We start from the raw sequence: 13834 nt of genomic DNA, 5'->3' as shown, positions 1-13834 counted from the left end.
GCTTTTGTGATTGAAATGGCCGTTAAACTCCACCCACTGATGACATCACAAATTAGCTGCATATGGTGTCCAAAGTGGCCAGAAATTATATTATTTTTAAAATAAATGTTAAACTGTTCCTGCTGCATGATATAGAAAGGGGTGCAGGCGGCATTTTGTAGCCTAATCTAAGGTAAGACTTTAAGATAACTAAGGTGTAGACTGTCCCCTAAGGCAAACTGCAGAGTGGTTTCATGTACTTACCTTCCAAAAGCATTGAAGAGAGCTACTATTTCTTGCCTTGTAAGATGAAATCCGTAAGATGGCCCGCTTTCTGGCATTTTTGCTATTTGCTTTTCTGAGAATAAGATTTTTAGTGCTGTACCCAAGCCCTGAGTCTATCAAAGAAAATACAAAAACGCTTACAGTCAAATTAAAGGGAAAAAAAAAAGGAGGGAAAGGAGAAAAAAAGACAAACCTGCAGTTTACCCCACAAGCGACATTTTACACAACCAACGCAGTCCATTATTCTTGAAATATTTCTAAAATGTTGCCTAAATTCTTCCTAAAATAAAAAGGAAAAAAAAAAAAGTTATTTTTGACATTAAAACAAAGTAAAACACTCCATCTCTTTCACAGCTGCAGAGAGAGATAGTTAAAGTCAAAACTAAACTTTCATGACTCAGATAAAAGAGCATGTCATTTTAAACAGATTGCTTCTAATTTTATATGTTGGTATCCTTTGTTGAAAAGTGTACCTAGGTAGGCTTGAGAGCAAAAATCCCCTACTGGGAGCTAACTTGTGATAGGTGGTTGCACATCTAAGGCTCTTGTCATTGGCTCACCCAATGTATTCCATCTAGCTCCCAGTGGTTCATTTCTCCTCATTCAACAAGAGAATGAAGCAAATTTGATAACAAACAAGTAAAATTAGTAAAGATTTTGGGTTTCTTGTCCTTTGATAGCTCACATACAGCAATTCCATAATAGTGCCACATGGGGGAGCTTATTTAGACAAACGCTATGCTGTTGTTACAGGGTTTATTTAACCAACAGATCTCTAATTCCACAATTTTACAACCAAAGCTAGTTTAAACTGCAGTAGTTGGAGTTTCAGAAATAAAAGGGTCGTTAACAGTGTCTTGGCAACAGTACTGCCAGCATAGAGAGTCTTCATGCACAACCAAGTGACTTTCACCCCTCAACTCACATATATGCAGCACATAAGACATTCTTAGAAGATTCAATACTTCAGTTTACTGTAAATGCAGTAGATTTCAGAAACTACGCAATTTTGAGGCGCTATACAAAATAATTTAAAAAAAAATTGATTAAAAATAAAAAAAATTCATGTATTAATAAAAAATTAAAAGTCCATACAGAGTCCTTAGCAATATATCCGTGGTGGCATGTATAATACAAATATTGCCTGCAGATAGCACAAAGACGACACCGGAAAGTAAGCTTATAAACGTAGACATCATCCAGGGTGTGTATTAACCTTATACACGCTTCTGTGTCAACTCAGCAACAGCTCCACAGCATTCTGTCTGCTCGACTTGGTTGTTTCTCTGCTTTTGGAGAGCAAGTCCTTTCTCCCGCCTGCCTATCTGCTGTGAACTCACTATGGAAGCTTAGATTGGGAGAAATAAGACCTCATATTTTGCCCAATCTGAGCTTCCGTAGTGAGTTCACAGAATGAGACTATTTGTAGTTATATTATAGGCCAGTTCTCTTAAAAAAAAAAAAAAATTGTGTGTCACTATTTTGTGCAGAAAATTAGTTTATTTAATATTAAAATTCAACAAGAGCTATAAAAATAGCTCTATAGGGGGCGCTTAACGATAGGATACATAAAACATACAAGGTGAAACAAAGTATATACAGATAATAATACACAACAATAACCCTAGTCACAGGATATACTGAACTCCCACATATTGTAAGTTCATCAGGGGTTACATTTCCTGTAGCAATTTCAGGATCACAGTGGCTGCACTTCTCTTCACACAAATGTAGTGGAATAAAACAACAGCATCTAGCAAATATAAGAGAGGCGCCTCATGTGTGCATCAGTCACCAAATAGAAAATGTCAAACACAGGGTACTCACATATCCATAGAGCACCCTTATGTGCTAGTAGACGCAGGCTGGCAGTATAAAGGTGCGTCAGCTCACCTCTTCCCGACAGCTGCACGTAGTCCAGGGACAGCTCAAACACACTCACAGTGATGAGCCAAACGGTAGGCCCAACACATACGTGCACCTGGCAATTATGGCTTGTAAACATTGTAGTTTAAAAACGGATTTAATAAAAACCATATAAAATACAAAACAATATCAGATTTGTCTATTTGGTGACTGATACAAACACGAGGCACCTCTCTTATATTAGCTAGATGCAGTTATTTAATATTGCAGTCAGTTAAACTGGAATTTAAAAGCTGCACATAACACTTGGTGTGGGCAGCCATAACCTGCTTGCTTTTTTGGAGTGCCTAAAAATTTTGAATTAAAAACATGAACCCTTTGTGTGCAGAAAAACAGTTCTATTTAATTGAAGTCCGTTAAACATAGATTTTTTAAAAGTTGCACATAAGCTTTTGCTGTGCGGCCAGCCCATAGCCTGCAACTCTACAGGCCACCTTACTTTTAAGGTTTCCAAAAACAATTGTATGAAAAACTTTAACCATTTGTGTGCAGAAAAACTTCTGTCTAGTTGCAGTCAACAGCAAGTTTATTTTATTAATAATTATATTGCTGTGGCGGCATAGCGTGCAAATTATAGGTAGGCCTGCTAGCTTTTTTGGGGGGCTGGAAAAAAAAGTTTAACCCTTTATGTGCAGAAACATTTCTATTTTTTGGCATTCCATGTCTAGTTTATTAAAAATGTAATTATATGGCTGTGGTGACATAGCCTATTACAGATAGGTAGGCCTGCTGACTTAATTTGAGCAAAAACAAATTTACAATAAAATGTAACCCTTTGTGTGTATAAACATTCTATTTTCTTGCTGTTAGTTTAACTCTAACCTGCAAGTTTTGTTTATTATTATTGCTGTGGGAGCATAGCCTGTGACTTCTTAGTAAACCTGTTGCCTTTTTCGTGGAATATATATAAGTTATAAAGTTTAACCCTTTATGTGCAGAATTATTTTTTCTTTCTTGCGATTAGTGCAAATAGCTGGATATTAAATTTTGTTTTCTATAGTTATCTAGAGGATATAAATATTTATATTTATTTTTTGGTTAGGAAATATTACTAGCACCTCTCATAACTGACAAATCTAAAATCTTTATATAATATTATTCTGTCATCAAATTGTTAGTTGGTCAGAATGTACCACGTTTCCGGCTGCCACAGTAGTACCAGCACCATCACTAGCAGTGCAGAGCATGCATTTGCTTTTACTTGTGTAAGTGGGACAAGCACGGTTGGTTTTGTTTCAGAGCTAAATACCATTACCAAGGCCATTGTCTGGTCCTCCATCTCAATCAACTAAAGGAGCAGCTGCAGTTGCGGCAGCAGGGTTATGTTATCAGCATCAGCTGTAGCATAAACTCCCATATCCACTAGGAGTAGGAAATATGCAGTGCCCACCGCTACAACTAGTAACAGCAGCAGCATGAGTATCAGTAAGGATCGTGTAAGCCCACCCCTAAAACAGAAGTGGACAGTGAGGGGAACTAAAGGTGAAGAGGTTGAACTGACATTGTACCAAATGGCCTCCGTGTACTACAAAGCTCTTAACAGTCTACTCTCAAAACCACCTGCACCAGTGTTTGTCCCAGTGCCACCATCAGTTCTACCAGCTCCGCTACTCTCCTCTCCATGTTTAAAAGCAGTTGTCGGGGGGTTTTATCACAATCTGAAAGGCAGTCTGAGCAGCAGCACCAGGGCCGACATTGCAGCAAATGCTATATTTGGAGGTTTTTATCCTTTTTTGTTCACGGTTGTATATACTTTTGTTTTATTTATCCATTTCATTTATATAACAATACAATGGTTTCTGCAAAGACTCTGTTTATTATTTTGAGTTGTTTTTTTTGTGCAAATTACTATTTTTTTTTATTTATTTATTTGCTGTTTCCCCATAATTACCTCATGTTATGGCTTATTTTACATGTAATATTATTTTCATTGACTTTAAGAAACTATAAATAATTACAAAAAAAGAAAAGTTAGAAAGCTAGAATTATGAAGGCTCTAATTTTGTGACATAGCTATCATATTAGCAAGCCACACAATTAAAATGTAAATATTACTTATTAAATAAACATTCTAATCAAATAAAAAATAAAATGAGCTGACAAACCTAAAAAGAATAATCACAGCATTACCAAGTATACGTAAGAGCAATCAGGTTACCTTTAACTTGTCCGCTTTCTTCTTATCACCAGCAAAAAATGAGTTTTCATCAAAGTGCAATGGAAAAGCTCTATTAAAAACACAAAAACAAAGTCATTATGGTATTAAAAATATGTTGGGTTTTTTTTTTTTAAATCATCAGGAGGTATTTTTCTACCTAGAATTGGGGTAAATCGTGTGATCATTAATAAAACAAAGTGCAATAACTGGTCTTATCTGTGATATAAAAAATAAATTACTAAATAATCTGTGCAAGGATATGAATAACTTATTCCTTCATTTTTGTACAACTACCTAACAAATGCACTGATCGAACCATTTCTGCAAACAAATAAGTAGGATTCCCCTGCAGCTATTACTAAAAACTAGCTATAGGTGAAATGTATAAATCATCTATAAAGTCAAGCGTACAGATTAAGCAGGTGCAAACATATGCATGTATTCTATATATTAATGCTAATGTCATATTTATATTCTTCACACTTTAGAAGAAAGAAAAAAAAATATTTTTTTTATATTAAAACATAAGAGCATAATTTATAACAGTGTCTAATATGTTTTTGTTTAAAAATAAAAAATGATACAGATAGATAGAGCAGTAGGGAGCGCCTCCTCTCTTGGCTTAAAGGGACAGTATACACTCATTTTCATATAACTGCATGTTATAGACACTACTATAAAGAATAAGATGCACAGATACTGATATAAAAATCCAGTATAAAATGGTTTAAAAACGTACTTAGAAGCTCTCAGTTTAGCTCTGTTGAAAAGGTTGTTGGAAAGCCCACTGCAAGTGGGAAATAAGACACTCCCCCCCCCTCCCCCTTCTTTTGCATATGAAAAGACCCTTTACACAAACAGGAGCAAGCTAGAGAAGGTAGCTGACGGTATACAAATAAAACGTTGGGGCTTGGTTAGGAGTCTGAAAATCAGAGCAATGATATTTAAAAATAAGCAAAATTATACATTTAAAAAAAAAAAAACAAAAAAAAACTTTATGGGCTTTATAAATAGATCATCTACAAAACATTTATGCAAAGAAAAAAATGAGTGTATAATGGCCCTTTAACTGCTCTGTGTTTAGAAGATGAGATAAAGGTTTTTTAGTTATATATAATGGTAGATAAAGACATAAAGGAGTTGTAGAGAAAGTATAGAGATGAATTTGCTCACATACATAAATTATTATTATTATTATTATTATTTCCCCCTTATTTATTTTGTATGAGAAACATTTTGAATGGCAAAAGGGACAGGATCAGCTAATTAAAAACTATAAACCATCTTTCTCTGGTCAAACTATAATTGAGAGGTTTTCAGACTTTTAAACACAGACCAAGACAAGTGTGATCCTATTGATGAGGCCTGTGCTGATTTCATGCTAACTTAGTATGGGTAAAAACTGCACATTTACAGTTGCAATCTTTACTCACTTGGGTTTGACTCTCCAGTTTTGCAAGCAAAAGGTGTCTCTGAAGGCAAAAACCTATTTGTAGTGAGGTTACTATTACTGCAAAAAGGAGCAGGAGCAAGGTGTAGATTAGGGGGGATGGCTATGTTTATGTGCTGCTCATTCATAGTTATTTTCTTTTCTACTTCCTACCAATTAATCTGCTTTAGCTCCTCGGATTGTAGGCGTGTAAAAGAACTAAGCAAACTACAAACTGTAGTATCAAACAAAAACTGAAAAAATTGTCAGTCTAAATGTATTCTGTCCTAGATCATGGTCCACTATCCTCTAAACTTAGATTCCTAGTCCTGAGGTTAAGAAGACATTTTGGTGGAACAAATTAAATTTCCTTAGAGAAAAAAAAACAAAAAAACTCTTACTTGGCATCTTTAAGAACCTCTAAAAGGAGCTCTTTGGTTTTGATGTCCGAGGTTTCATTTCCTGTATATAGCACAAATGTAGGACGCTCAAAGAAAGGTAAAACCTTGGAAATGGCTCTGAGTTCAATCAGATACAGGAAATACAAGTTCTTCAAGCGTTTTGGACCTTCACCCTTTGTAAGGACAGCATCAAACCTCTTTTGAAACTCATCCAAATTGTGACCCCAAGTCTTTTCCTCCCAAGTGTCTATTAAAATATAATAAATAGAAATCATTGTTAAAACTACAGCACTGGAGCTAATAGAAATGTATTTTAAAACTATTGGTTTTAAAAAGGTTTACCCTGGAGCAGATAGTTTGCACTCAAGTGGACATTGATACTTGTATGTAATCCAGAAATAAGTCTATAAAAAGCTCTTTTCTCTACACAGAGACCTGAAACAAAATGTAAAAAAAAAAAATATTATATATATATATATATATATATATATATATATATATATATATATATATATATATATATATATATATATATATAAAAAACACAATTTTATCATTTACAGACATCATTTACAGACAAACTTCAGACAGTTGAGAATGACTTAAAAGAAGCTGGACACAAATATATGAAAAGTTAGACAACTTCTACAACAAAGTATTCCGAACTCTAGAATAACTATAAGTTAAGAAAACTAATTAATATACAGTATTTACTGCAAATAATTCTGGGCCACAAAACCCACAGTTCAGAGCTTTAAAAAAGACTAAGTCACTAGTTACAGTAAAATGTTAATATGGTTTACAGTAAAATAATACAATGACCAACCAAGGATAGAAGGCAAGAAATAAAAAATAAATGAGGCAGTAAATTCAAAATTAAAGATTTGCTATTCAGCTAGGGCATGCAAATTTAAATAACTTTCCAATTTCCTTTTACTTTATTATCAAACATGCTTCATTCCCTTAGCATACTTTGTTGAAGAGTAAAGCTAGGTAGGTTGATATAAGTAAACATGCGTCTTTAGCATTCTACGGCAGTGTTTGCAACAATGGTTATAGTAATGTTATACAGTAAGTACATAAAAAATAGCGGGAAACACTGCTGCCGTAGAATGCTAAAGACACATGCTAACTTCTATCAACCTACCTAGCCAAAGGATACTAAGAAAATGAAGCTAGTTTGATAAGAGAAAATAGAAAAAAAAAATATAAGTACATGTTTCTGAGTTCATCTACTTACTCTTTAAAAGAGGATACAAGAATCACAAGAGCCAAAAAAAAATTAATAGAAGTTAAATTGGATAATGGTTGAATGTTCTTGCTCTATCTAATCCATTTTAATATTTAAAATTTGACTTTACTGTCCCTGAGACCATCTACAAATTATAAGGATTGTAAAGGGGAGTATCTCCTCTTTCAAGAGAGGACTAATTTGACCTTCTGGTTATCAGGTGGTCAGTGTGAAAATTGCAGTTTTTAACAGATTTAGACTAATTAAAAAAAAGGGACATAAACACACATTTATTCTTTCATGATTCAGAAAGAACATGCAATTTTAAACAACTTTTCAATTTACTTCTATTATCTAATTTGTTTTATTTTCTTAGTATCCTAAGTTTAAAATAATACCTAGGTAGGTTTAGGAGCTGCTGATTGGTGGTTGCATATAAATGTCTCGTTATTGGCTTACCAATGTGCATTGCTGTTTTTTTGTGTTTTTTTTTTTTTTTTTTTTTTTAAAGGATACCAAGAAACTATGCATCTCTCAGCTATGATTCCATACGCCAGGAGAATCTCCTTTCAAATAAGTGACCATCTAGACAAAATATTTGGATACTGCATTGGACTCCTAAACTAGAATGAGGTAATAGTACCATGTTCTAATGGAGCCCACACACAGAAAAAACATATTAGTATCTGGCCTGTGTGCACTATTCACAAGTAGTAAGAAGTGAATACAGCGCCAACAAGAGGCCAAGGGATAAATATACTCACATAGAGATAAAAGAAGATTATTTAATGAACCATGTTAAAAAGCATCAGTAATAAAAGACTATATATAAAAAATGTAAAAAGCACATATAAATAAAATTACAAATACAGGAATATCTTACAGAAGCGGCTCAAAGGGCCAAAGCTGATAATTACAATAAAAACAGAGGTAATAACAGGTGATCAGTGTGAGTGGTACACCAGAATAAGAGTGTATACTAATAAAACAGAATTAGCCTAAGTACAACTGTAGCAAGTGCATCAAGCAAAAAACTAATAAACAATAGTGTTCAAAATTAGTGTTACAAAAATAGTGTTCCAAAAAATAGAAAAATGCACTGCAGTGCAAAAAAAGGGGGGTAGCAAAATAATTGTATAGATACAATCAAATAGTGAGTGAGTGCAAATGGATATAAAAATGCTAGCTACTTAATCCAGTGAGGTTGAGATATAATTAAATAAAATACACAATATGCAATAACATAAAAAATAAAATACACAATATGCAATAACATAAAAAATAAAATACACAATATGCAATAACATAAAAAATAAAAAATAAAATATAATCCAAAAAGTGTTCAAAAAGTTGATCAACAAATGTTAGTGAAGAACAAAAATAAGTCAATCAAAACTAAAAAATGGAAAAAATGGGTGATGAAAAGCAAGGTGAAAGTGAGGAAATTGATTCCTTCCAATGTTAGTTACTTTAACAGATCCACATTCCTGAGTGTGGTTGCTGAAGTAGCTGATTGGATCCTAGCACCTGTCATGTTATTGCATTTTGTGTATTTTATTTAATTATATCTCAACCTCACTGGATTAAGTAGCTAGCATTTTTATATCCATTTGCACTCACTCACTATTTGATTGTATCTATACAATTATTTTGCTACCCCCCGTTTTTTGCACTGCAGTGCATTTTTCTATTTTTTGGAACACTATTTTGGTAACACTAATTTTGAACACTATTGTTTGTATTATTGTTTATTAGTTTTTTGCTTGATGCACTTGCTACAGTTGTACTTAGGCTAATTCTGTTTTATTAGTATACACTCTTATTCTGGTGTACCACTCACACTGATCACCTGTTATTACCTCTGTTTTTATTGTAATTATCAGCTTTGGCCCTTTGAGCCGCTTCTGTAAGATATTCCTGTATTTGTAATTGTATTTATATGTGCTTTTTACATTTTTTATATATAGTCTTTTATTACTGATGCTTTTTAACATGGTTCATTAAATAATCTTCTTTTATCTCTATGTGAGTATATTTATCCCTTGGCCTCTTGTTGGCGCTGTATTCACTTCTTACTACTTGTGCATATTTTTTGGAGGTTGGTTAGGATCTCTGTTTGGATACAGCTTGGGGATTACCTTAGCGCTTGTACACACACCCTTTTTCACTGTGTGCACTATTCACACTATTCAGTGTTCACGGTAAATGAAGAGACATCTGCATGGCAGAACATTAGGAATTTAGTATCCAGGCTCGGGAGGCCAATAAAGAAACCCAAAAGGAGTGCAAACCAAAAGACCTTTAAAGGTCATAGATGATAACAAGATGATCATGTATTGATGAATTGCTTATCTAGGGCAAGATTTAGCAAAAGGTTTGCATGAGCGAACGTGCAGCCACTTCGCCGGACACTTCAGGGGTAGAAAGCAGCATCCGCTGCTTATTAAGTCTACCCAAATACCTGTAACCTTTTATGTGACGTATCTCACACCCCCAGACTTTTCTGACCAGCCTCTGCTCAAGCACGATTGGGGTTAGCGTTAAACACTAGCCGTAGTGTGCAATATTAAATAAGGGGACACGATACCGGGTGGACAGGGGCAAAGATCCTCCTGTCCGCAGGACTTTGATAAATCTTGCCCCTAGTGTGGGATTCTGGCCATAATAAGACTGGAAGAGAACAACTAAAAGGAAAAATCCTATTAAAAAAAAAAATAGGCATGACAACACCTTAATAATTCTCATTTTCCTACTCTATTCTAACTTATGTTCAGTTTTAAAAGCTAAAAACTAAACATTTTCTAGTACTTTCTGCCTATAAAAGCATTACAAAGAGTACCCTAACCCTATTAAAGGATATACACTTTGAAGACACCAAAAAGTAACCGCAAATAATTAAAATAAAATTAGATTTTTTTTATTTTTGTATAAAGATATCTGTAAAATCCAAAAGAATCACTTACCTTCGAGCCAGTTATAAAATACATTCTCTAAAAAAAAAAAAAAAAAAAAAAAAGAAGGAAGTGAAAATTTGCAAATCCATGCAGACTGCACAAAGATATACACACTTAAAACACTATAGAAAAGAGTAAAAAGTGAAGATCCCAAGGACACGGACGAAACTACAGGGGATGCAGAGGTTGCAATTGCGACTGGGCCCCCAGCTTAAAAAAATAAAAATAAAAAATATATATATTTTTTTTTACAATAAAAAAACGTTGACCTGCCACTGCCTGCACTGATATCATGTGAGTGTGACATGATGCTTCACTAGTGTCTCTGACTACAGGGGTTAGTCTTTCTGTTTTACCCATTGGTGTTTATTTATGTGTGTGCGTGTGTGTATGTATGTATGCATGTATGTGACTGTGTGTGTGTGTATTTTGTATGTATGTGACTGTGTGTGTATTTATGCATGTATGTGTGTGTGTATGTATGTATGTGACTGTGTGTATTTATGCATGTATGTGTGTATGTTTGTGGAACCAGCAAATTACAGACCTTGTTACTACAGCATGGGGGTTGGGGGGTAAATAGTGTCAGTCTATTCGGTACCACTATATACAGTACGGGGGGGGCTGGACCATGTCACAGACTACTGTGGTCACTTTATAAAGTACTGGGACAGGTAGGGTCAGGCCAGACATCTCACCGGCAGATTACAGACTGTCACTGACTCACTATATACAGTACTGGTGGGTTAAACAGTGTCACTATATACAGTACTAGGGGGTCAGACCATCTCACAGACTGTGGGCACAGGGTACCTCCTTTTGCAGACATGTAATCTGTTAAATGTAAAAAAAAAAAAAAAAAATATGATATGTATCAAATTCACTTTTTTTTGGGGGGGGGGGGCCCTTCATAGATTCTTGCACCTTGGCCCTGTGGTTTCTAGTTACGCCTCTGCAAGGACAACCAAATTAATCAAACAAAATTTTGAGATTTGTGGATATTACATCCAGTTTAAAGAAGCTGTTTAAGTGGACAAGCTTGTGTGTCAATCACTTCTGGACTTTACATTTGTTTGTCCCTTTTGTAAGCTACTGTACTCTAAAACTTGCCCTTTGGGATGCTTGTATAACTATTTAGCTTAAAAAGGGATATTCTAGTCAAAATTAAAACTTTCATGATTCAGATAAAGTATGCCATTTTAAGCAACTTTCTAATTTACTCCTATTATACCATTTTTGATTCAGAACCTGGGTAGCGCTTGCCGATTGGTGTCTAAATATACCCACCAATCAGCAAGTCATACCTAGGTGCTGAACCAAAAATGGGCCGGCCCCTAAGCTTATATTTTTGCTTTTTAAAATAAAGATACCAAGAGAACGAAGAAAAAATTAACAGGAGTATATTAGAACGTTGCATAAAATTGCTCCTCTAGTTAAAATTAAACTTTCATGATTCAGATAGACTATCCCTTTAAGCTTATGATTAGAAATAACTCAGAGAATTATCAGAGAAATAAGTAAATCTGATAACAGAAGCGGATTAGTAAGTGAAGGAAACCCTGCAACTGTGCATTTAACCGCCACAAAAGGTTAAAGTACCACTCGGGAGATCTGCTGGTCCTGTGTGGAAACAGTTGACTATCCCATCAGCAGCGCTAGTTGCACATACAATTGCAGGGTCGATAGTGAAAAAACATGACATGCTCAAAAGAATTTATTTAACTTCTGTTTCTGGCGAGCCCAAAACTTTGGGGGTAGAAAGTAGCATCCGCTGCTTATTAAATCTACCTAAATACCTGTAACCGATTACTTTTATATACTGGGCAGTAGTTTATTAAACAGGGGCACTTTATTTCATTAACATTTTGAAAGACGCTTCATTTTTAAAATGTTTACCACTGAGTTATGGCAAGCATACGAGCTGGGTGCCAGATGGGGCATGCAACAATTGGAGGAAGCCGTATTAGTCATCAATCTGCTAAATACAGTATGAGATGTGGGCGGAAGGATGACGCAATGTTTACCATAACTCAGTGGTAAATATTTTAAAAATGAAGCATCTTTTAAAATGTTAATGAATAAAAGTGCCCCTGTTTTAAAGATTACTTTTATATACTGGGCAGTAATTTATTAAAGTTCACTATCACTTTAATGTCATTTGTTTACATCAAAGCCCACACTAAGGACTAGATTACACGGCATTGGTAAAAATGTATTTGCTACAGGAAAAAATAGCTTTTTTTGTTTTGGTCTTATTATATAAATACAATTTTTTTTTAATTTCAAAAACCATAAAATAATTAAATGATTTAGGCACATATCACACAAATATATTTATTAATATTCATATAATATATTTTAAAAACATAAGTATATTTTACCAATGCTCTGGTATTGATATAGATATATATATATATATATATATATATATATATATATATATATAAAACTTGCACTCGCTGGTCTTTCCTTAAAAAACATTTATTTAATGTGTAACGTTTCGGAGACAGAGTATCCCCTTCCTCAGACAAAGTGAAATGGCAACAAATGCAGTTTAAATTACAAACAAACAATGTGATAACCCCTCCCCCTAATTAAGACAAACACCGCCAAAATGCAGTCATGGCAACCACCCTAACAAAATAACAGTATTGTTGTTAGTGCTAAATCCATCTCAATAATTAGAAAATAATCATATAGTGAAAATAAATCATAATTATAAGTGGTTGTGAAATAAGTGAGCAACACTATATTATGTACATCTTAAAAACTGGACTGCAATCATCCAACATTATACTGTAGGCATTTTATGCATCATATTATGGGCTCAGAGTGCTGATTGTTATGAACAAGGCCTCACGTTAATACGTATATCAGTGATTTACTGTTTAGGACCCAGTGCATACACATCACCTGATCACCCCAGTGACGTTTGTCGGCATGTCGATACCATATTACACAATATTCCTGGGGTAGATGTGCTTATAAAATGAGCAACTAAACTGTGGCTACCTACCTAATCTGTAGAATCACTACCGCTAACTAACAACAATACTGTTACTTTGTTAGGGTGGTTGCCATGACTGCATTTTGGCGTTTGTCTTAATTAGGGGGAGGGGTTATCACATTGTTTGTAATTTAAACTGCATTTGTTGCCATTTCACTTTGTCTGAGGAAGGGGATATTCTGTCTCCGAGTATACCTCAACTATGAGAGACAAAATGTGGAAATAAATCCAGACAATCACATTGTCTGATTTGGAAATAATTTACTTGCAAATTATGGTGGAAAATAAGTATTTGGTCAATATCAAAAGTTCATCTCAATACTTTGTCATTGCCAACAAAGGATATGTAACAGAGGTCAAACGTTTTCTGTAAGTCTTCACAAGGTTGTCACACACTGTTGCTGGTATGTTGGCCCATTCCTGCATGCAGATCTCCTCTAGAGCAGTGATGTTTTGGGGCTGTC

General features: G+C 34.5%; 1 protein-coding gene across 1 annotated transcript in view; it reads right to left on the bottom strand.

Moving 5' to 3' along the window:
- Positions 1 to 239: 239 nt before the first annotated feature.
- ERO1A (endoplasmic reticulum oxidoreductase 1 alpha) overlaps positions 240 to 13834 on the bottom strand; it is a 137576-nt gene continuing 123981 nt past the window's right edge. The window contains exons 10-15 of the mRNA XM_053697614.1: positions 10373 to 10397; positions 6521 to 6613; positions 6179 to 6425; positions 4349 to 4418; positions 458 to 544; positions 240 to 377 (exon numbers count right to left, since the gene is read on the bottom strand). Of these exons, the coding sequence (XP_053553589.1) occupies positions 240 to 377; positions 458 to 544; positions 4349 to 4418; positions 6179 to 6425; positions 6521 to 6613; positions 10373 to 10397 (660 nt within the window). The remainder of the gene's footprint in view (positions 378 to 457; positions 545 to 4348; positions 4419 to 6178; positions 6426 to 6520; positions 6614 to 10372; positions 10398 to 13834) is intronic.

The sequence above is a fragment of the Bombina bombina genome, chromosome 1, assembly GCF_027579735.1.
Source record: "Bombina bombina isolate aBomBom1 chromosome 1, aBomBom1.pri, whole genome shotgun sequence".
Taxonomy (NCBI): domain Eukaryota; kingdom Metazoa; phylum Chordata; class Amphibia; order Anura; family Bombinatoridae; genus Bombina; species Bombina bombina.
This window is presented reverse-complemented; position numbering and strand designations above follow the sequence as displayed.